Source organism: Stegastes partitus, unplaced genomic scaffold, assembly GCF_000690725.1.
Source record: "Stegastes partitus isolate 25-593 unplaced genomic scaffold, Stegastes_partitus-1.0.2 Scaffold427, whole genome shotgun sequence".
NCBI classification, from domain to species: domain Eukaryota; kingdom Metazoa; phylum Chordata; class Actinopteri; family Pomacentridae; genus Stegastes; species Stegastes partitus.
Window position 1 is genome coordinate 206,086 of NW_007578158.1, and position 25,648 is coordinate 231,733.

General features: G+C 38.8%; 1 protein-coding gene across 1 annotated transcript in view; it reads right to left on the minus strand.

Annotated features, from left to right (window-relative positions):
* Positions 1–25,648, minus strand: part of grin2da (glutamate receptor, ionotropic, N-methyl D-aspartate 2D, a) — a 206,682-nt gene that overhangs the window by 107,607 nt on the left and 73,427 nt on the right. The window contains exon 7 of the mRNA XM_008286034.1: positions 11,888–12,002. Within this exon, the coding sequence (XP_008284256.1) occupies positions 11,888–12,002 (115 nt within the window). The remainder of the gene's footprint in view (positions 1–11,887; positions 12,003–25,648) is intronic.

Here is a 25,648-nt window from a genome sequence, read left to right on the forward strand (position 1 = left end):
TTTCAGATGAACTGCAGGCAGTGTTTACACAGAGTAGATAGGAGGTGGCAAGAGAGACCAAGAGGAAGAATCCTGCACAGTGGATCAATACAACGGAGCAGCATGACTCAAAAAATAATAAACAGAGAAGCATGTTGTTTAAGATGCCTTCTGCATGGTGAAATGTTAACACTGTTCTAACACTTACGTGTTATAGGGTTTGTAGAGGTTGTAAATATGGAAATAGGCCGAGTCAAACAGCCAATTTATAGCATGTAAACCCCCGTTTTTTTCCCAGCATTGGTGACACCTGTGGAAAATATGCACTGGTTGATTTATGGCATTTTAACCGTGTAATACTGCACAGAGGAGATTCTAGAGATGAATATGATGTTTTCCATAGAGGTGCAGGATTTTATATTGCAGTGGAAATGAGACAACAGTGAGTAAAAATGTAACAGGAGCAGAAAATACCAAGAAACTGCCCGGGGTTCAGAGGGATAAATTCTAACCAGGCTGTGTTTGAACTAACAAACACCTGGTGCAACTGAACCTACTTTTTGTCTTTAAATGCGAGGTCAGTTCCTGTAATGTATGTGAACACAGCACAATGAAAACACTCAAAATAACAGGCACATGCATAATACTTGTACGCTGCACAAAAACACATGATCCCACAAAAACCAGGACGCACAACTAGACAGTAAATTAGAATAAGTGCACCGACACACATCCACATTATTATTCAGAATTATTCATTTTGGCCATTTAAACGTATTAACACGAGACCTGGCGATACAAACACAAGACCTCCCTGCATTTTTCATGCACTCGCCCTCTCCACTGTGTTTGCGCTCTTCTCTTCTGCTGCATAAATAATAATAGCAGGATCCAGCAGTTCATTAAGGAACATCATAATTTGCTCTTCAATGCTCGTTTGTCCTCCAGTTCACCCCTCTAAAATGTTTTTCATTAGCTGATGTGAATACTTTTTTAAAAAGCATAATAGACTTGCATTTATATGCACATGTGCGAATAGCGAAGGGCTGAATCCTTGGATTGCCAGACCCAGCAACAGACAGCGGCAATTTGGTGTTTTGCAATTCCCGGTTACCATGGAGCACAATTATTCTCAAACATGCCGCTTATTCACAGCGAAGTGAATTGGATCTTTTTTACATACTAAAAGAAATGGATCTAAAAAACTTTTTTGGTCTCTTCATGTCCATCTTTCCTCTCCGTGACAATAAATCTTCTGAGGTGCACTGCTCAGAAGACTCAATAATTTTGAGTCGACTGCTTGGATGAATCAATACTTCAGTGTGCATTACCTCCAAAATCAACACTGTGACACGCATTGTCTTGAGCAATCATTACTTCTCCAGGCATTGCTCCTAAAACACCCAATAAGTGGCTCTGCCACCCCCCTCCTGTCAATAATTTGACATTAATTATCCCAAACCAACAAATAGCTGGTGTCCACACTCAATAACTTGGAGAGGGATATTTGATTTTCTTTATATTTTTCTTTGTTTCACACGGCTCATTGCAACCCAGCTCTTCTCCTGTTTATCACAAACAAATCATTGCTGCCGCTCTTGCTGCAAAGGTAAAACTCATCACTATCTGAGCACCAGAGGACCTTTTCATACAAAGACCAAACACTCAGTGATGAGAATAGCAATTGTATGAAAAAAAAAAAGAAAAAAAAAATGTTCAAGGCTGAATCACTGATGCTGCCAGAGGACAGCAAAACACATTTATCATAAGTCAGTGTTGATATTTTTAAATATAAGCATTGGGTCGAAGTTCAAACCAACATATTATCACAATCAACTGTATAACATTATAGAGAAAAAAGAAAATTCATCTGGACATCTGGAGCATTTTGGTAGAAGGACACGCCACCAGGTCTACACGTGAAAATGGTTCTACAGCACCGAGCAGTACTGAGCTTGTATGATCAGTTGTGTGTGAAAGAATAAAACACACTGAACATGTCGGCATGTGGAGCTATATGGACGCAGATTTGTTACTGAATTATAGTTGTTGCAGCTTTTATATCATATAATCAAACAAATTAAACTTTTTTTTTTCAAGGTTTTATGGCATTATAACTGTGTAATACTGCACTGAAGACATTCTACCCGTGGCTGTGCAATTTCTTTTGTAATTGTTGATTGCAGGTTTTATATCGAATAATCAAACAAATTCAACTTTTGTCTCTTTTTTTTTAGGCTTTATGAAATTATAACAGAGAACATTCTAGCCATGGTGTTTCCATTGAGGTGCAGAACTTTATTTTGTAGTGAAAAATGAGCCCACTGTTTGCACACCAACAGCACAGAGTTGTGGTGAAACAGCTTTTATTTTGGAATTGTTGTGTCTTTAGTTTCTGGATCGAACACAGCGCTGTGAAAATTCAATTTCTCCACTGAGGTTGTACAGACTGCGGTAGACTCTAAGGGATAAAGTTACAAAGCAACCGTCATCTGGTACTGTTGAAATAAATCCTGACAAGGTGATCAAGACCCCAAAATGGAAGCCCTGGTTTGATACGAAGCTTTCTGTTCCTGCGTACCAGTGTTTTAATTTTAAAGGAACACTTTCTTTTAAAACACTTTGAGGCATTTCTGTGTTTAAGTGCCACACTAGAAAAAATGGCCTATTGTTACATTTGCATTACATTTGTACCACTTACATGCTATTCTTACACCCAGTGTAGCCAGTATCACACCGTTTTAGAGGAGCTACATAGTTAAATTTCCTCATATGTTACATGTTCAATCATGTAACCGCAGGATTTGGCTTGAAATTTCAAAACACAAATGCCCCTCTTGTAAAATTCCAAAGGAGAGTGTGGCTACCAGGTAGGAAGGTCCCAATGAATGACTCTATAAGTTACATAATGGAAAATGAAAAGTCTAATTTATTAAATGAAATGTAATAATGACTAGAATAAAAATTACATTTCTATACAACTAAACTGCATTCCTAATCATTTTTTTTGGTGGAAACATCCTTTCTGCTTCATTACATCTGCTTGTGATGTGATATCTGCTTGTCATATTATACTATATTTATATTTATTTTACTGGTTTACTGTCGATCCTTTTCAACCAACCAGTCATATATAAGATGGGCCGGGACTCATCACCCTTGTGACCATGAAAACGGAGGGAAAGCTTCAAATGCATCATTAAAGGGTTGCAGTTTTGGTGCCTAAAAGGTTCTAGGTCTAAGAACACTGGTCCCACACAGAACATAAACCCTGGTCTCCTGAGTGAAAGCCAAATGTGTGGCTCTTTCAAAGCTTTTCCTACTATATCAGAGTTTAATGTAAAAATGGAAAGTGTAACACTGTGAATTGGACCAATTCATAAGTCATATTACTGTAAATTTCTGCAAATTTTTTGCCTTTTGTCAAATTGTAAACTTGAGTATCGAGTACAAGGTTTCTTTATTTATTTAGCAGATTTTGTTTGAGGGAACATTATTGATGTTGCACCTCCTGCTGTGTGAATTCTCTTCCTGCTCGTCCTTTTGTCTGCATTTATTTTGATCAGGTTTGCACTGTCCTTGCTTCTGTTCTGCTTCCCAACGATGTCGTCCCCCAAAGCTGAGTCAAACCTCTTCAATTAACAACATAACTAAGATTCAGTCTTGTGGATTCCCTGAATGTCTGAAAGTTAAAAACACTCAATGTCACGCATTCATCCATGTGACTCCTGCCAGCGGTGGATTCATTACTACTTTCAAGTGATTTCTGGGAGAGTTTTCAGTTTTGTGAGTACAAAACAGCTGTTAATAGTAGTCAACAAATGAAACGCAAAATTGGCCTCCAAGCAAAATCGTTTATAAACTGTGGCTGGCTGGAGAAATGGAATCCTTTTGAGAGCATGACAAATTAAGGTGTCAACCAGTGCAAATATTATTTTTTTCTTTTCAAATATCTTTGGTCTTTCCCAGAATTCAATTCAATAGATTGCTGCTTAGACAACCCGTCAATATGTCCATACAACATTCAGTCACTACATTCTGCTTTAACCAGGCCCAGTCAATGTCTGACTCAAGCGAGACTTGCTGTATTTTTAATTCTCATTAAATATGAAAACACGAGTTCAATGAGCCGAGAACACCGACGTGTGGAGACACGAGCGGCTTAAAAAACTCAAGGTCACGCCTTGAGGCTGAGCTCAGGATTTATCCTCAAATGTAGAGCAATGGTACAGATTTTGAGAAATTAGCATACTCCAAAATGGTTTATTATGGGGATTAAATTCTCTCATTAATAGCAGTTTAAAAACCCTACCTACACTGCAGCTTTAATAATCTGATGTAGTGGGTAGATAAGGTGCTCAATTTAATAGGTATTTTAGATAAATGTCTCATCTTTGCTGATTATGTTTGTGATCATTGATCGGTGAAATGATTCTCACGCTCTTTAATCAGCCTTCTAGTTGTATTGTCACTCATATTCTGATATTTTATGAAATAAAGATTTTTTTTCCCCTTCAGAACAATTAGCAAACAGAAATGTATAAAGAAGAGATCCAACAAACTAATGGAGAAATAATGGGAATAGTCCTTCATGAGAGGAGCTACTAACAGTTGGGTTCGCAGGCCAAGAAGTCAGCACCATAATGGATTACCAGCCATCAAGCCCGCTTTGCAGATGCACCGTGATCACTCTGTGTTGTCAGCTTGTAAAACTCTTATTGCGCCTTTAAACTCAGCTGAAATGGAATTAAGGATTGTGTGGTGTAGGATTCGAGCTCTCCTGTCACATTGATTAAAAAGGCAGCCGGCTTTCTTGTCTTATTCGCTCATTGATCCACTCCATACTCCCCTGTTTACGCTTCGGCTCAAAGAACAAACAAATGTAATATGACTTGCCGTGTTGTTGCATCACGTAACACCTAACTTCATAAAAATCCACACAATGAGGTGTTCAAAAAAAAGTATAGTGTGAAAGAAGCCTCAGCTGACAGCAGAAACAACAAAAATCAAACAATGAAAGAATCCTTTCATTTCTTTTAAGATATGCGCTGGAGTGCACATATGTACAACTTCACAGCAACATAATTTGTTGCAGAAATATGGCATAAAATTGAGAAAACAATCTCAGTTAAGAGTGCCTAACAAGCTGCTGATGTAAGACGATCAATATGGCACACAAAGTATTGAACACTTGCAGAAGCACGATGAGATTCAGCTCTACTTCTTGAGATTAAATATGTATATGGCTCGCATGTGGTAGGAATTGAACCCATTTTGAGCTGTGGTGCTGTTGCCCTGCTTTCATGGTTTGTACTCTTCTTTGCATCATGCGTTGACCTTTCATTCCCCCCCAAAAAATCTTATTTTTTTCGTCACATTTACTGGATAATCTTTTAATTTATGTGAGGCAACATCACAGTGGCACCAGAAAATCTTCACTTTTGAGACTGTGACTTGAATCGGTATTCTCGAGAAACATTTAAAAGAGAATTATGAAATATGACTGAAAGGAAACACAGAAGTTTGCTGCCTGAAATTGACATTTTTCTAACTGTCTTTTACTGCACATATGGAGCATCTTTTTGTCCAGCTGATGTTGTGGAGGTAAAACATCGTCTCCAGGATGTTTATCAGTCTGAAAAACAGCTTCTAAGCCACAGCCATAAGCGAAATGGACTCAAACACTCTTGCTAACTTTCTGGACCTGAGTACCTAGTCGCAGTTTATTTTTTTATGATGCACAAAGAGACTAATTTTATTGCAAAATTGCAATGACAATAAAGAAATTATGTTCTATCAAAGCAACATTTGAGTCATTAGCTGTACTTCTATGGCTAGGATTCTTCTCATCCATCGACACATGGAGGTTTTCACAGTTTGGCATCAACAGATCTCCGTCTTTTCAGGAACAGTTTTCCTCCTCAGTCAACAGCAGAACGGCGAGTGCAGGAACACCATCATTTTCCTGAGATATGCCGCCTTCCTGGACATTCTGCTGCTGTCTTTCTGTCTCCATCCCCGCAGTAAAAGTCAGCATCTAAATATACCGACCTTTGCAGATGAATGTGCTGCTGATTAGGTCAGCCAGCAAGTATCCGTGAATGAAGATTCCTAATGCAGTTAGCGAAATGTCCAATCCAGGTGGCTAATTTCTGTTTTCCTTCAGTCAGACTGAAAACAAGCCTTTAAAAAGATTCATATAAGAATCAGTTTTCATTGGAACGCTGCAGGGAGCTCATGCTAATTTCCCTGCTAAGCGCCATTCACTTGTTGTTTTGTGCAACTGAGCATCTCCCCAAATCTGTACAACAACGATGCACGGTTCGTGTAACACATAGAACCGCAATAGCCACATAAATGGGAAAGATATGAACTCCTCACTAATTATTTTCTATTTTTATTTCCTGTGGTGCACTTACTGAAATGCAAACAGTTGTCTAACCACACAAATCTCCTGCTATTTATATGATGTGACCTTTTTAGTGTTATGTGTAATGATTAATCAGCCCTTGCAGTGTCATGGTGAGCTTTTTTTGTTTCTCTTTGTTTGGCCACTCTCCTTTCAGCTCCTCTATGCTGATGACAGAGTTGGTGGAAAGGGAACAAATCCAACTTTTCAGTAGCACTGACATCCCTTTCAGGTCTCACTTTCAGTGTAGACTGCCAATTCTGCATCATATTCTATAAGAAATACTGAATTTCTATTTGTTTCCCACCTCCTGGGCACAAGAGTTCTTTCAAATCCTGGTGGAGACAGCAAGATGGTACAATAATTTTAAAAAAAAGAAAAAAAAAGATAGGTCCTTAGCCTGAAAGCAAGACCAAATCAATCTTCTGATAAATAAAGTGATGGATCCCTGTCTATGAGCTGTAGTGCAAATGCTTGTTCAGCTGCCGCAGCATTGCAGCACTCTGCAAATACACTTCAGGATTCAGTTCAGCAAAGGTTAATTCAGCAAATATAAACCCAGAAAACAGGGATGTTTGGATAATTGAAGTTTGAGTGAACCAAAGGGCAGTTTGGGTCAAGTACTGGTCTCTCAGGGAGTTGTTCTGCCACTGCTCCTGCCCTGTTTGGCCATTATCTCTTAGGTCAGAGCTTTCATACATTTACTTCAAGAGATCCTGGATTCATGACTTTGCCTACTGAATATTTATTTTTTTTGTCTGGAAAAAGACAGATAAAAAATAGACTAAAATACATTCCATAATAATAAAACTGTAGCAATTTGCCTCTGCATCCATCCAAGGCTTTGAAAACTGTTTGTTCTGCATTTATATTAGTTGCATTATGAAGCCACTGCTTGTCTTCTTTAGTGTATGTTTTTTTGTGTGTTTTGAGTGTTTGCTACAATTTTTTTAAAGCTGTTCTCTAAATTCAACACCTATATTGTTTGACAAAGGTACTTGTGATTTGCAACACAATGACTTAGTTTCCTTGAACGTCTGGCCACTACCTCATGTTGTTTTGAAGGCTATGAACAAAAATGTTAACTGCAGCGTCTAGTTTATGGCCCACGTGTTCTGACAACTAACATTTTGGTTAGATAATGTATTTCTTTGTGCAGTAAAAGAAGCTGTTTTGTGTGACAACAAAATATCATCAAGTCAATGTGGTAAACATTCATTTAACTTTACATACAAAACAGCATTAGCAGTCATTTTGAGTTGTGTTTTTGTCTCATGAATGCAAGTCCAACATTTACAAGCAATGAACCAGTATTGTAACGTTTGTGCATGATCTTGATAAAAATGTCCTTGCAGCTCTGATGAAGCTCAGGACTCCTCAGAAACGTTTTAATGAATAATTCCACCATTTAAACCTGGAATCTGTGTGCAGCTGACCTGTTTATAAAGGAACCACAGCTGTCAAATGTATCTTAACTGTCTCTGTGATGCTGCGAGTAAAGTTAAAGACAAATTAAAGAATCAGCAAACAGGGCAACGGGTAGTAAGTAAATGCAAAGTCTTGATACTATTTAGTGACACCTGAAATACATGATTGTCAGATTCAGACATTATCACATTTCAGATGTGCTGGGGTCACAATAACTCTCTTTTTTTGAAATATTTATGATTATTTTACAGATTTCCCTGTTTTGTTAAGCTACAGATTAGTACTAGAAAAACTACAAATAAAAGTATTCACTTACATGTTGACTAAAAAAACTAACAGAAACAGAGAATTGTAGATCATGTCCCCATCAAAAAGCTTTTTTTTATAAATTGTAATTCAACATATGACTGTGAAACTCTTATATCAGCTACAAATATCAGTATCTTGCAGATATTTTGCGTTATTGTTTTTACAGTTTAGGAATGTAACAGCATTCCATCAATTTTATTGTATTTCTGACACCCTTGCTGCCAGATTTCCACCATTTTTTTTTTGACAGATTTACTTATTTACCTATTTATTTATTTACAGCGTACCCTGATGGTTTCCTCCTCAGCTCACCTGAGCATCAGATATGAAAGAAGAAGCAGCACGAGGAGTCATCATTTGAGAGCAGCGGTGCAACGTAAACTCTTATCTGTCAGTTTTTCTGCCCGTTGTAGTCGGTAGTTTTTCTCTGCCAACGGAGTACAAGACAGTAACCTATCTCGGCCTTCATTCAGGAAAAATCCAACACAGTAAAGGTGAGATGCACGAGAGGAGGGCAAAAAAAATGAGACTGCGGATCCCATAGATGGAGTAGTTGTTGGCTCATGCACCGGGCAGAAGTCTGCTCTCTCTATAAGTGTGAGCTCTCCTATAAGGTTCACTACTGCCAGAAGAAACACAGTCTGGATGCATGGAATTGAAAAACCAAAGAAAGGCAGAGTGAGATAGAGAAGTCTTAAAAGCATGAATAAAATAACTGACACCCTCCAAAAATAAATGCCCCTTATTCTGCAGTCTTTTTAAGAGAAAGCACTTTTATTTTTCAGTGCAGACTATTTTTTTTTATATATATATATGGTTTTCTACCAAGTACCGTCAGTAAGTTTAATATTTCCCCTGATCTGAATCTTGCTCTGAGGCTTGTTATCGTCGGCAAAACAAGATTGGGGTCAATTTCAGATCGCAGCATGCATGATTTATCAATTTCGTCAGACCCCCAAACCCACCAAAACAATACCATTCAGTTCGAGGATTTTCAGAATGTTGTAAAAAGAAAAAAGTCCAGAGGGAGAAATGTTATGCAGCATTGTCAAGTTAATTTCTTTTATCATGAATGTGGACAACTGAAAAAAGAGGGATTTAGAGGGCAGTTCAGATCAAAGATTCACCATGAAACAGGAAGAAAGAGTGAAACCGGTGACAAAAGAACGACAAAATGAGATTGTACAGCTGGATGTGACATCAAAAGGAGCAAAATATGCAGTTTAGGTTATAATGACACTTCTCTCCCATATCTGTGTGGTGTCTTACTACCTTGATGGTTTGTTCATTTTTTTATAGTTCATTTCAAATTATGCCATCAAATTCTCAGAATTTGTATTCTGTTTTTTTAGGTTCCTGCATGTGTTACTTTATACAATGAGGTGTGGCAATCTTCACATCTCTCATCAGTCAATGCCTCAGCACACGGGCTACAATGTGCAATCAAGAAGTAAAGGATGCTGTTTAAAATTTAGCCACCATGTCTTTAGAAGTAATCTTCTTGAGCACACATGATACGATGCTTCCAGTTCTCCTTGAAAGCTCTTCAGAAATCTAAATCGAACTACTTGCAAGCACACCATGGAATTCGAATTAAGAGCAAGAGACCCAAGCATCAGTTCAGACCATAACTAGTGATGAGGTCTACTGCTATGACCAAGAGACCCGACAGTAGTGTTCAGTGGTAGAACCTGCAGTCTCCAGGACTGTAGGAGGTGCAACAGATCAGCAGCATGTTCATTGGTTTTCCAACATTCACTTGGTTTTTGCACTGTGAATTGGTTGGGTTGGACTGTCAGGGCAGGGTTCATCAGTAACATCCTGAGGTGTCTAAGAGGGAACTTTTGGTTCTAACAGTCTGAGGTATTGCACCACACTTAAAACACACAAGTTTTACAGCCTCTGCAACTTCTTTCTCTGACCCAAAATGAAATTCAAGTCGAAGGGTCATCATTTTCGACCTAGCATGTGTTGCAGATGTGCTTAAACAATAACTTCTAGCTCTTCAAACCCTGGGACCACTTTATTGCTGCACAAGAGGACTACCTCCAAGAGGATGGTGACCAAATTTACAGCAGGTACAGTTTTTGTTTTATATAGGTGTAGTCTTGGAACATTTTGGCTATTTACTTTTTTCTTCAGCAATCCCGCTTTTACTGTGGTCCGAGAGGGTTCCTCATCGGTGAGGAAAACACTACAGGTTAGCAAAAGCAAACGGGATGTATTTATTTTATTAAATCTCCTCACCCAACCGGTCGAGGCAGATGGCCGTCCCTCCCTGAGCCGGGTTCTGTCGGAGGTTTTTTTTCCCCTGTGGGGGTTTTCGGTTCCTTCCCACTGTTGCGGACTGCTTGCGGACTGCTGAAGCTTATAGGGAATCCAAATGTTTTGGATTGTTGGGTGTTTCTGTCTCTGCCTTTGTGAAGCGCTATGAGATGACTGTTGTTGTAAATATGTGCTATACAAATAAAATTGAATTGAATTGAATTGAATTAAGTGCACTGAACATTTGCTATTGCCCCGCATTGCCAAAAGCATAAGGACCTCTGTACATTACATCCATATGCAATTGCTGAACATCTCATTCCAAAAGAACAAGCATAAAGTCTAAAAAAAAAAGTCATCCTTCACTCTTCTAGGAAGGTTTTCCACAAGATTTCAGAACCTGCAGGGATTTGTCGCAACTTAACCTCAAAAGCATTATTGAGGTTGGACAGCGGTAGTGTTGGAGGTGAGGTCAGGGCTCAGTGCAGGTCAGTGAGGGTCTTCATGACTGTACAGGGAAAAACTTTGCTCTATGGACCTGGCATTGTGCACAGGGGAATTCTCATGCTGCATCAAGAACAGGTCATACACAAACTGTACCACAAAGTTGAAAGACCATAGCATGAAGCCTTAGGATGTACCCAGAATCGGCTCCAAACCACGCAAAGCAGCCCCACAGAGAACATACATTGTACAGCGGTTTGCACACACTTTTGGTCATGTAGCACCTAATAAGTCAGGTAATCAGTGCATAGAAATCCTGCCTAGAGAAACTACTGACATAAACTGAGTTTACTCATTCCTTAAATCCTCCTTAATGTACACTAAACTGAATCCGTTATCCTAATCCTTGTCTTATAGTGTCAAGCTATAATATTATATGGCGTGACACCTTTAGGAGGAAATTCAGCTTTGACAAGAAGGTGAAGAACTACAGACACGATGAAAGCTATGGGCTTATGCTTATGGTACACTGTTAGATATACGTTTTTTTTCTTTTTAGTTATCATCCTCAAAACGAAGGGGGGCCTTGAGTCTGGACTTGCTGGTAAACATATTGAGTCTCGAAAGGTCAAGAGCAAATGGAACACAGCGGGGTAGAACAAAAAGGTTTACTTGTTTTTCTCAGGTCGAAAGGAAGTCTCAAGGAATTGAAAGCACCTACAGAGGGCAGACCTTGGATTTGGTGCTATTACTGTACAACTGCTACACATGGTCCGTGACCGTTAGGATATCGGATTGTGAGTTAGCGCTTTCTAACAAAGCTGACAAACCCAGACAAGAGTATAGGAAAGAGGAGGGGGCACTATGGGGAGATCTAATGAGATCTGGGAAAGAGCGCGAGAGAGAGAGCAAGAGAGAGAGATTGTGAGATAGCAGAAAGGTGAAACTGAGCAATGATGAGTTAGCATGTGTGATGGGGTGTGAAATTGCGGTTAGCCAGTCTAGTCACTGCGTTATGATAATTAGTATCAATTCGCACAGCTGTGTACTGACCTCCTCCCAGCCTCTGCCGTTGGTGTAGGAGATGACATCGAGCAGCGGGTTGGACAGGTAGCCATTGCTGTTGAAGGAATAGTCCCTTCCACCAATGGATATGTTGGTGAAGTACCTGCAATGGAGATCAGAGAGCAGAGAGATGTAATAAAAGCTTGGTTGCGGTTAACCTACATGATGGAAACCGTGATGGTATATCACTTTCATATAGTTCCAATTTCACTCAGACCCCAACAAGCCCTCTGTGTTTCCAGCACATTATCAACACCAGCTTGATTGTATATTTGCACTTTCATACACAGACGCATTAAACAACTAAGTGCTGTTCAGTGACATCTTACAGTCTACAGTGGTTTTTAAAACTGACAACAAACGGCACACATGTGGCCGAATACAACTGATTCTGTAGCACGTATGGAGGTAGAATCAGCCTGAAAAAATACAGTTCAAGATACTGAAAGTTTCACCAACTCTGATGTTGTGCAGTGGAGCTGAGCTTGATTAAGAAAAGTACCTCACTCAGTCGACCATTTCTGTTTGTTTTTTTGCCACATCTTGACCAAATAACCAACTTTCCTAAATAATAATTCCATTGACCGTTTTCCATCATTTCAACTGAGTGCATTCATGCTCCAATAAAATTTGGCTCTTTGGATTTATATGGAAGGGCTGCAAGGTGGCGCAGTTGGCAGCACTGTTGCCTCGCAGCAAGAAGGTTCACATCCCGGTGGGGACACCAGGATCTTTCCGTGTGGAGTTTGCATGTTCTCCCCGTGCAGCGTGGGTTCTCTCCGGGTTCTCCGGCTTCCTCCCACAAGGTCCAAAAACATGCTGAGGTTAATTGGTGATTCTAAATTGTCCATAGGTATGAATGTGAGTGTGCTTGGTTGTCTGTCTCTAAGTGTAGCCCTGTGATAGACTGGCGACATGTCCAGGGTGTCCCCTGCCTTCGCCCTAAGTCAGCTGGGATAGGCTCCAGCCCCTCGCAACCCTAGTGAGGATTAAGCGGTGTATAGATAATGGATGGATGGATGGTTGGTTTCGCAACCATCATCAGCAACACTTCATAAGAACACTACCATAATATGGTATGTTTAAAATACACCAGATTATTAAAATCATGCTATCTTTAAAAAAAAAAAAAAAAAAGGGGAGGGGGGAATACATGACGCAATTTCCACTCTTGTGAAAGTGCTGCAGAAAATAAATGAGAAAAGAAATAGAGAAAAGTCCAAGGAAATAATAACAGGAGGAAGTGAAGCAATCAAAGCAGTGGAGGTAGAGCTGAGACCTTCACCGCGGGGAACAAACATCAGGGATTCTGTGCTAAAGACGGAACACATTTCTCCTGATATGAGACCAAATCACATTGTCGAGGTGTGGAGACCATGAGGTGGGAGAAGCAACGACAAGACGAAGGGGATGCAGGGAAGGACGAAACGACATAAAGTGCAGGATTCGCTTAAACGTCCCCCCCCCGACACACGACAGCAGGAGGTTTGCAGAAAGGGACGAATACGACAAGAGAAAAAGCTGAAAGAGCGTAAACATTGGTGGACAAATACTTGCTCGGACTTTAATAGTAGCGAAGACAAAAGCGAGGAGTGTTGGTGCGACGGAGAGACGGTGTTGAGCGAGAGACAGAGAAAGATGTAGCTTTGATGTTTTTTAATGAAACATCTACCTTAAAAGCATCTCAAAAAAAGCACATCAAAGCATCTTAATGAAACCTTCCTGCATGCTCACAAACACAGACAACCTCATGGAAAAAAAAAAAAAAAGCTCTGCTACTACTCAAATAGCACTTAATCAACTGCAGTCTGAGGTAGAAACAGACAAAAATACATACTGAAGTAAGCAGATGAAAATAGAGATATGCTGTAGTTACACAGTGCAGGGACTCAGCAGTCTTCAGCACACTTTATATACGGTTAAAACTCTCATTTAAATTAGCACTTTAGAAATATGTAATCTAAATTTCCATATTATAAAGATCGAACAAGTCCTTTAGGCAACATGTAATGCTGTGGTGCTCAACATTTGACAGATTTGAACTATAACCAGGTGAGGAAAGTTTTTACACTTTCTCCTCCCAAAACCAGTTATCTTATTTGTATACACTTCACATCTTCGGCAGTGATTTAATTCAGTTTAATTCGACAGAAAGACATGGCCACTTAGCCAACACTGTCTCCACACTGTTGTGTTCCTAAACAAATAAACTGTGTTTCACTCTTCATTCTTTACAAGAAATGGAAATTTGTTTTGAAACAAAGGTATTTATGTCACTCATGACATAGTAGAAAAGGTTTCAGGTTGAGCCACAAAGTCCATGTATGGAGGCGTAAGCAAGCAAAATAAGTTTCATTTGGAATGGAGCCATTACTCTTAGACTGAAGTTCCATTTTCTTGCTGTTTGGTTCGGTTTAGATGAAAAAACTATGTGGCTAGGTTTGAGAAAATATCACCCATTGGTTGACATTTTCACAATAATAATTAAAACCTAGATTAAGTTTAGGCACCAAAATGACTTCGTCAGGTTTATGAAAACGTTTATGATTTTTCTGGACAATCAGGGTGATGAGTCCATCCCAGTCCTGTATGATTGGTTGGCTAAAAACAATTGACAGCAGAAACTGTTTTTCCTTCAAAGCGTCATTGAAAATGCAGTTCACTTGTACAGGACAATTACGTGAAGACACAGTTAAAGGTGTAAGCCTGCTATTGGCTGCTTATTTTAGCCAAATGTCTCCTCTTCGTTCACAATCTGCCTGTTACTGTTGTCAAAATCAACTCTGCTACAGCAAACAACAACAACAACAACCGAACATACTGAAAATTTTTGCAGAGGATTTGGATTGTATAATAAGACAGCCGGGCTTGTTTTTTTCCCAGTATATTGACCATTTAAATCTCCCTGCATGCTGATTTCCACCAAAACAATTCTTTCCAGCATCAGTTTGAGAAAACACTGAAGTCGAATCCTTCATGTAGCTCCATCAAAAATGACTGTGATTCATTTAAAGAAGCCCCCCCCCCCCAAAAAAAAAAAAAAAATATATAAAAATTTGTGTATCAATGTTACATATTTTATGGAGTTTTTTTCCCATGAAAATAAACATTTTCTGTCTTAAAATTTCTATTTATTGTAACCCTAAGTGCCTGAACTGTAATGTCAAAGGAGTGTGCAGTTATATCATTAAAAAAGCTTTTATAACTGTGCAGCAGGGACGAAGAAATTCTGCTGGAGACTGATATATTTCCATTTGAGGCTGCAACCAACCATTACAATCAAAATCTGTAACAAACTAATGTAAGATCAAACGTCCACTTTTTTTATTTTTTCCCTTTAACACACTGATGTTGGCTAAGATGTCAAACACCAGTCAGCTTCAGTTGTTCAATAAAAACTGTCAGATGTGATCAAAAGCTTTTTTCTTTTTTTTTGGTGTACATAGTGTTTCCAAAGGTAAATCATGGACTCCGTGCTCAAAAGGTGAGTCATTAATTAAGCATTGAGCTCACAATATGTCAGAAACGTAAAAATAGTGAATATTCCCGATCCAAACAGAACATTAAAACATTGTTCCAAAGCCAAAAATGACTTGATACACATGAGTACACCACCAAAAAAACAAAAAAAAAAAAAAAAAACAACTGCAAATTGTTGAAATTGGATGAAAGAATAATTACTGGTGAGTTTTCTGTCAATAAACCAATTGGTTAATTGTTTTTGCAATATTGCTAGTTATCAGAATATATTAAATAAAATAACTGAATAAGCATTGAATAGATGAAGCATAATGATGTTACAAATGACTCAAGGTTGGGGTTCAAAGCCTGCTGTCAGCTCCGTCTTTGAAGGTCTGTAACACAATAAAGACTGTTTTTTATTGTAGAACATGTCGTTAACATGTCAAAATTCGACTATTGACATAAGAAAACGAGGAAGACATAGTTAATTGCAGCATAAAATGGTCGTAATTGTCTAACTATGTGTTTTAGAGGGAAGTTTTCACACACTGATGAGCGGATTAAAATGACTAGACTTCACACATCACTTTCAGATAAATGCACAAACCAGCACCATAAATAACTGTGTTTGCCATCACAAACTGGGTTTCTTGGGTCAAATCATCCCTCCGGTCATATAGCGGCTTTAAGTTATGTATCAAATGCAGCGAGGGAGGTAGAAATAATGAAAAACAGCATCACAGAAGGTAGAAATCAGGATATTATATGCATATCCCAACTATAGTGAGCTCTCTACGAATGTGAGTCTGAGCTTATCCCCTCTATTGTAAATGAAATATGGTGTTTAGTATTATATACACACACCCACACACAAAAACACCTCAGTACTTTAAATAGTTTCATTTCCATTTCAGGCATTAAGCAGGAGCTTTTTCTTTTACAAGGACTTACAGTGCCAGAGTGAAATGATATTCAGCTCCTATAGGTGAAACTGAAAAGCCAGTCTGCACTGCAGGGTTCATTTGCTTTGACTCTACCTCCCAGAGGGAAACTGCTGGGCTCTTCGTCCACCACTTCATATTTAAAAGAAATTGTCAGCTCACTAATTGGTTAGTGAGAGAAAAGTTTTTTTTAATTTTTTTTGCAATATGCAAATGTGGTGCTGGGGTGTATGTGAGACCAAGAATTCAGGATGAGACTCGAGGAAAAAAAAAGATGCATGAAGGCAGACTCGAACAGTTCGCGCGACTCGTCACTGCAAACAAACATTATCATCGATTCGGAGAAGATGGGTAAATTGGAGCTCGGCAAATACGGAAGAGGAAAGTTGTGAGGTGTACAACGATGCGACCTGAATTACCTTTCAGATTGTATTAATATACATTCCTGCCCGACCACATAATCATAAAATCCATTGAACGCTTGGCGGGTAAGTAATGCAGCTGCAGCGGCCATTACATCAGAGCAGAATGGGAACATCATCCCGTGCGTGATCGTGTCGGCCTGCGGCGACTGAAATAAAACACATTGGGCCCATCATCTGCAGATGCAACCTCACACGTCGCGCAATCTCTGAGGGCGCTCTGACAAAAACAGAAACTTGTGTATTTGCTTCCGAAATCATCACCACCTGTTTCATTTCTGCATCGTGTGTGGCCTTCTAAGAGGAATCCTCGAACCTGCCACTGCACCCATGAGCAGCCAGACATCTTGGTGGCCCCTGAGGACTTTTTCTGATTCACCTGATTTTACCTCTAAAAAAAAAAAAGTCTGCCTTGAGGCTCAAAGTGACACAAGTCAGAAGCATCTTCGTCCCTTTTTATTGCCGGACGCTGTCGGTCTCCAGCTGAGTCCAGGGCTACAATCTCTCCTTCTTTTTCTCTCACCTCCTCAGTCCTTTAATTCTTTCCTCTTATTCTCTGCCTCTGCCTCTTACTGCCACCCGACCATCTCAAAATTCTCTTGATTTCCCCCCCCCGCAGACGGTACAGTGTGGCGCAGAGGAGCAGAGAAGCAGAGGTGACAGCGACGACAGACGAAAGAAACAGCAGGAGGAGGTGGAGGGAGCAAGACAGACGAAGATGGAAAAGAGAGACAGAATCCTGGAAGAAGAAGAAGCAGCGGCGAGTGAGATGGAGAGAGAGAAAAATGAAGAAAAAGACTGCAACAGAAGAGGGAGACAGACAGCGAGAGAATGAGAAAGCCGGTGTGTACCGCATGGCACAGAAACATGAGCTGCTTCACTGGGACGGGAAGCATCAAATAGGTTCGCTACAGGCACAATCAAATAGCTGTTATACACACGGGGGGGTGGGAGGAGAGAATCCAACAAACACATGTAATAGAGTGTTCAACATGCTATGCAAATCACTTCAGCAGCAGCCAGTGTTATTGCATTCACGTTCAATCAGCGGTAAAGTTGTTTTCATTATTCGACTTTTCGGGCCAGAGAGAGAAGGCGCAGTAAACAGAATGAATCCAGCTGATTCACAGTTCACACACCTGTCACCGGAGGAGAAGGTTTGGTTTGAACGTGATGGGGGTCCTCCAACAGTAATTTAAGAGCATCAAACGCTTCATTTCCTGCATTCTGGGGATTTTTTTATGCACCGCTTTGTGCCTCTTCTGTATCAGTTTATGGTAGAAATTACTTCATGTAAAATTAAATGAAAATGCCCATGAAAACCCGGAAATTAACACACAAAACGCTTAGAAACCTGGCTGCTAACACACAAAACAGTCAATAGCCTGGATGGCAATGCTCAACATTATCAAAAACCTGGATAGTGTTATATACAATTTTCAATAACCTTAATATTAACACACAAAAGAGTCAATAACCTGGATTATAATGCACAAAAACATCGGAAACCTGGATATTATTGTGCAAAATTGTTGTTAACCTGGATATTATTGCATAAAAGTGCCAATAACCTGTATAATAATGCACAAACGTATCTATAACCTGGACATCAAAGCACAACAAGGTCAATAACCTGGATATTACTGTGCAAAATTGTCGTTAACCTGGATGTTAACACATAAAAGTGCCAATATCCAATATAATAAGGCACAAAACTATCTATAACCTGGATAGAAACGCTTAAAAGTGTCAATAACCTAGATAATAATGCACCAACGCATCACTAACCTGTATATTAACACATGAAAGTGTCAGCAACCTAGATAGTAATGCACAACACTGTCAAAAACCTGGAAATTAACACATGGAATGCAAACACAAACAATTCAAACGACAAAGAAACATGCAGTACGGCCCTCTGACATTTGGCTTGACTTTCAAATCCTTATTCTCTTGTAGATCAGCCTTTCTTATGTAATATCATCCCTGCAGAGTCACCACACACACACACACATGGCCTGATTTAGTCTTCTATTCTCTTTGGTGTCTTCAGTTTCACCTCAAAAATAAATTAATCTGAATGGATTCATTTATAAAACCCTAGAGTTTAGCGGCTCAGATGTGGTTCAGCAACATTTGTCCTCACGATCAAAACTTGAAGCACATGGACAACAAATCACACCTTGTATCTGTGTTTTGGGAGGATTTTTAGGAATCACGTACGTAAAGATCTATTCTGGTCGCACCAGATCAAAGAACCTTCTTCCAGTTGACTTCAAAAGAGAAAATCTATTTCTTTCAAACATAAATGCAGTTTAGTTGTAAAGAAAGGTCATTTTTTGTGAAAGACAGTTGTAATAAATTCATAGTTTCAAGTTGCTGGTACCTTTTGTTATATGCAGTATATATCCATCAAAGATTGACGTAAACATGTGTCAAGCAAAGCAATGAAACTGGCTTTGCAATGTCAAAGAACAACAAGGCTTACGGGGAATGATGCAAATTTTAAACTTATTCTCAAAAACTAAAACAAATCAACATTTATACAAGTTTCACTTTGAAACAGAAACCTTTGAGATCTATTGTATGTGTGACATTGTTCACTTCTTTGTATTTGTTCCCTGTGAGTCATTTTGGCACTATTCCCCGTGTGTTCCTTTTCTATTGACGTGCCTCTTCGTGGCTCTTTTCAGAGTCTAGTAAGCCGTCAGTGTTTGTGCTAAATGCTCAGTCCTCTGCATGTCCTCAAGTTGGAGCTGCAGGAAACATATTCATTTTTACAAACATTGGTCTGGAGAACAGTGAATGATAAGTGCTTTCTTATTCTTTAGCTTTGTTTTTTCACCTTTTTATCATTGTCACTGGAAAGGGTTTTTATGTTATTTTTTTTTATCAGAGATTTGAAAGAAACAACTTTACTTCACTGCCAACACCTGTCGGCCCATTTTTATAGTCAGAATATTCATCGGGTTTGTTCTGAACTATCAGAATTTGACAAAAATTCAAAGTTCATACAAATATTGGAATAAATCACCCATAATACATCATTAGTTTTCTTTTTTGTCCCACCCAAGATGTTCAAATTAACCACAAGCATTTTTTGTCCCTCGCTCCTGTCACATGCTTCATCACTGCGAGCTCATTTTTCACTCCAATATAAAATCCTGCACCTCTATGGAAACAGCACAACCATGACTAGAAGTAGAGAAAACTCAATGATGGCTTCAGTGCAGTACGGCACACTTACAATGCCATAAATCACAGAAAAAAGTGTTTGTTTTTTGTTTTTTACCTTGTAAAAAATTCAAAGAAAAAATCATCTAAATGTCCAACATTTTTCCAAATGCTCTCAGTTATTACTAATAGTGATACAAACATGGTGCCTCTACATGCTATAGATATTTTACTACTTACATTTTAACTATTTGCCATACTTGACTAATTGCAGCTTCTTAAAACTCAACATTTTCTGGTTTCTTTGCTCCTCTGCGACAGTAAACTGAATATATCTGTGGTTTGGAAAAAAAAAAAAGACATTTTAGGATGTCATCTTGGGTTTTGGTAAACACTGATTGACATTTTTCACAATTTTCCTGCATCTTATAGACCAATCAACTAATCTATTAATCCAGAAAGCAATCTACAGAATAATTAACAGTGGCCATTCAGTTACCCCTCGTGCCCTATAGAAAGCGGTACCGTCATCCAGGTAGAAACTACTTTCATCAGGCTACGAATCTTTGATCATATCATAAAGGTGATTACTAGTGGGGGGCAAGGAGACTCCAACAATGTCAGCAAAAATGCCCCCCACAGTACAACAGTCCCGTAGTATACCCTCAGCATAGGGAGTTGAAGGGTTAGGTGCTTGTCATGCCATGCTTCTATCCATTTCTGGTTACCACTTTTCACAGATGCAGCTATTTTTTTAATGCCACTTTGTTAAGCTCTCATCGGTTGATTGTTGTTCCCACTGGGGCGTCTTTGACTGTTCACAATCCATCACTTGCTGCTGCGTGCAAACAAAGGTGTTTCCCACCGACAACCTTCTGGAAACTGATTACTTCCAACAGAAAGCTTTCATAAGCTCCATAAAAGACAAACAGCTATCTTAGTAAGGCATCAGTAATTCCAGTCGCCCAACTGGCATTCATTACCATGAAAGTAGAGCGCTGAATTTAAGTTGTAACTCAGGAGGCAGAGCCATGTGAAGACAGAAGGGAGAAAGGGATGATTGAGGGAGTGAGGCGAGAGGCTGAGAGAGGCTCGGTGGGAGATGGGGCTCTCTGTCTGCATTATACCTGCACAACAGCCGAGCGGAGACAGAGCCTGATTTAATCAATGAATTCATTACGCGGGACACGTGACAGCTGTGCATCAAACAGCAGGGGAAGAAAAGTTCCCTGCGGAATTAGTACCTGCTTTATTACTTTACTGACTGCGAGGGAGAAAGAGAGAAGAGAAGGAACCACATTTGAAGAAGACGAAAAAAGGAAGAGAACATGATAGAGAGATCAGGGTTGAAGCAGCAGCGATTCAAGGGTACAATGGAGGGTAAGACTCAGCTCAACCCAGCTAAATCCACCTCTTTCATTTGCAGGAATAAACTTTACCGTCAACTCAGGATCACAAAGGGTCAAAACCTGTGGAGATCCTGAGGCGGCTGACCAGGCGGTGATTCACTGCGATGACACACACAGCTGCAAATAGAACATCTGGTTGAGCACGAACAAGCTCTTCTTAGTGTTGACCTTTTAGTTGAAAGTGTCATAATTGCTCACTGTGTCTTCACACATCTCTGGGTAACTTTTTCGAGCTTAGAATTCCCTCGAACACCTTGAGCTTGACCAGACAGGTGCCTTGCTTGTCTGACATTATGGACAACATGGCCGACATGTTTCCACCACCTCTTGCTTAAGAGGTTTAAGTTGCTTTAGTTGGCAACTGGGAGGAGGATGAACTCCAACATAAAGCAGCAGATGTAGTTGTAGCATGTTATCCTGATGAATGCAAGTCCAGTTCATTTCCTTTTAGCTTTGGTCTGGTCTTCACCTCATCTTATATTTCTATTTAGATATATTTAGATATTCCATTTTCTTTAAGCTGGTGTTTTCTGCCTACTGTCCATGTTGATGAGATCGAACCAAACAGTAAATATGCCACAAAGGCAAAACTATAATACAAAAGAACATAAACAGCTCTTTGCAGAATTCGTGTAAATTCTTGTGGCTCCTTTTACATTAAACCTATATTGAGTCAGTGCTGATAAATGATTAATAAATGAAGATTTGGCCTCCTTCAGATTTGTTCCTGATGATCTGAATGTTGTACATCTAGTGATCGGTCAGTCAGCGTCTGGCCTCGGTGCAGATGTCCTCCCTTGGTGATAAGCCTGCTACCTTTAGCTCACTGCTCTGCCATTGGCCTGCTCTCCAACTGCTGTGTGTCTTTTTCTGACCAATCGCACCGAATGCCATCTCAGCTTGGCAACCACGAGTGAGCGAAGCTGTCATTACTGCAGATACTTTGAACTACACGACGAAAATGAAACAAAAAAATGTCTGTTGTACAAGCAGCAGACTCACAGACTCCTTGTGGTGAAAACAATGAATCAGTCCTGTATCATTGATTTCAAAATAAAACAAACTGATCTGTTTTTTTGGTTTTGTTTTGTTTTGTTTTTTTTCCCCTGCAAGTAGTGATTACCGATAATGAGAGTCAGCAACACAGAGCCTGTGTGCTGGCAAAACTGATGGCAAAAACAGAGAAATGAAAACAAATCCTCTATAATATGATACGATTTTCTACAGGCAGTAATGCTTTTTGTGTCATGTGCTGATGGCATTTCTATGAGATTTGATTGTATCGATGAATACAATAATTGGGTTAACCATCTGAACCCCAACAACCACCAGAGGGTTTAAAAAGCATGCTACCTTTAAATATAAGAATCACACCAACACTATTAATCATAGCCAGGAACTATAGAAATAGAATCTTTAAGTTTTCTATTTTCTGATGAGCTTTCATGTGATTGTTCAGTCTGGAAAATTACCCAAATATAAAATTAAAATTGCAGCATTTTATCAAAATAACCCTATCTCCATGTCATACTTAGAAATTTGGCCATGTGACCAACAGTCACGTGACAAAAAATCAGAGATTTTTTTTAGCTGAACTGCAGGCAGTGTTAATAGACAGGAGACTAGAATGGAAATGATTTAAGTAAGTCGTAAATGTACAGTCACTGTTTTTCGTCAGTATTGGTGGGCACTTGGAAAAATGTTGGAGATTCCAAGTTTTTCCAATGACTGTACAAACAAATAATCAAAGAAATTTAACTCCAAGGTTTTCATTAAAAGGATAAATGAGGTGTGTCAGAAAAGTTCCAGGACTGGTGTCACACAAGATATATTTCAGACCCAAACTATAAACTACCACTATGAATACATGAGAGAATATGAGAATTGGTTGCAAACAAAATATTTTCTATTTGGAAACTTAATTTCTCATCACATATCAAAATATTCCAGAAGCCAAAAAGTGGTGAGCAGCGGATTAGCACAAAATTCTTAAATGTATTTCCTATTAATCCTTTCTAATTCAACCCATTTGAATTAAAAACCAAATTCCCCAGTGTAGGCTGAGGAATAAATATCTGGACTTGTTTGGTACATTAAAAAGAAAAAAGACAGATAGCATGATCCATCCAGGCAGAGAGACGACAAAGAGACTGGAAAAGACGAACGCCACTGCCTGTCTGTCTGTCTGTTTGATAGGGAGTGTGTGCTAATACTTTACAGTTCTGCCCTAATAAGCTCCAAAGCTGGTGTGTGTGTGTGTGAGAGTGATTTTCCATCAGTGGAAACATTCAGCCTCTTTGCCAGCTGCTACGGGGAAAGCTTTCTTTGTCACCATGACAACTTCGTCAAAAGTAAAAAGAGACCGAGAGAGAAAGATGGGGAGTTAAAGAGAAAGAGATGAGCAAAAAAAAAGAAAAAGCGCAACGGAGAGAAATGAGCGAGTTAGCTTCAATGATCAAGAGCCATTTCATGCTTCATATAATGAAAGTCTTGGATTTGTCAGCATTTATTCTCCATCTCTCTCTTTCTATCCTCTTATCTGCAACCCTCCAATTTTATTTGCAGGAGTGTTGATGTTACAGACGATTGAATATATTTTGAGGAGGAAAATAGAATAAATAAATGATAAATAAAGAAAGCAGCTTTGAAAAGTGATCATCAACCTTTTTTTCAAGCAAAGATCATTTCTCACCTCCATATATCCTGCAAGCCAAGACCTGCTGTTCAGGAAATAGAAGGAACAGAAGCCCATAGTAGTGTTCAGATGTTAAATATAGGGATGCACGATATATCGGCGACCACATTGGTATCGGCCAATATTAGGTTTTTTTTCTGATATATTGGTATTGGTCTGATGAACAAATTTAACCGATGTGAAAAACTGATGATTGTCTAACATTAGCGCCTTCGTCTCTACATTTGATATTGCTGCTATTTCACAGATGTTTTCACATAAATGATCCTTGACTTGAACGTTAAGTACGTTAAAATATGTTTTATTTTTGTTACGTAATAAAGCAGAGTATGTGGTGTAATTTGGTATGGGCTTCTTTTGAAGAGTTTTCACGTTCTCATGAAGCTTACTTATATTCATTTTTTGGCATTAACAAAAATTGAATATCGACATCAGTAATATCGGTTATCGGCAACATCAAAAATCTTAATATCTGTTTTGGCCAGAAATGTTCATATTGTGCATTACTAGTTAAATAATTATCCTTTTTATAGACATTTCAATCTGCAGCATAGTTAGCCCTGTTGGACAAAATCAAAGAGAAAGAGTTTCACCATGTGGAGCAGAGAAGACACACTGAAATGTAGATATAAGTAAGAGAATGGCACAGATCTCAGGCAACATGTCCACAAAAACTCTGCTTAGGGTTGAGACACCAATGCTGCACCATGACATGAGAAATCACAATAAGGTTTTGGGATGGATGAACAAATTTACAGTGACAATGTGTGAGTGTCCTGCTCGCGGTCTACAAGCATTACCAGTGATATGAAAAGTAATGTAATAAAAAAATGGGATTGATTTTGTTGTGCATGCAGCGTCTCCAGTAGTAGCTGTTGTTAATCTTGGTGACAAATTCCTTTTGGTCGGCAGTTCTAGCCCCTCGAATGTGAACATGCACAGCTTTTCTGTCTTACAATTTTGTACAATGAGTGTCTCTTGGAAATTGCATTCATCTAATTAGTTTATGGAGGGAAAGTAATTCAAAGAAAATGTCTCCTAAAAGTAGTGTTATATTTGTGAAGTGTATTAAACCAAACCAGCAGAACTGCTGTCAGTTTATTAATGCTGTAAATGGATATATAATTGGATTGTGTGGATCAAAAAATACTTATTTTTTTTTAACATCTTACTGATATTCTCACTTTTGACACATTTGCCAAAGATGTGAATGATTTCCTCACTGCGGTGATAATAATAATAATAATAATAATAATAATAATAATAATAATAATAATAATAATAATAATAATAATAATAAACCCTGCATTATTTTTTATCAAAACACATACAAAGACCTCTTACAAATTGTATCTCTTCAGGATTGGGACTGTTGGTAGGATGAAAAAGCAACATTAGTTGTATAGCTTGTTAAGACTTTTTTTGTCTATTGCAAACAACTTTCAAACAGTGGTCAATGTACACAGGTAGACAAAATTGTTGGTGCCCCTCGGTTAATGAAAGAACAACCCACAATGAAGAAATAACTTGAATCTGACAAAAGTAATAATAAATAAAAATTCTATGAAAATTAACCAATGAAAATCAGACATTGCTTTTGAACCGTGGTTTAACAGAATTATTGTAAAAAAATAAACTCATGAAAC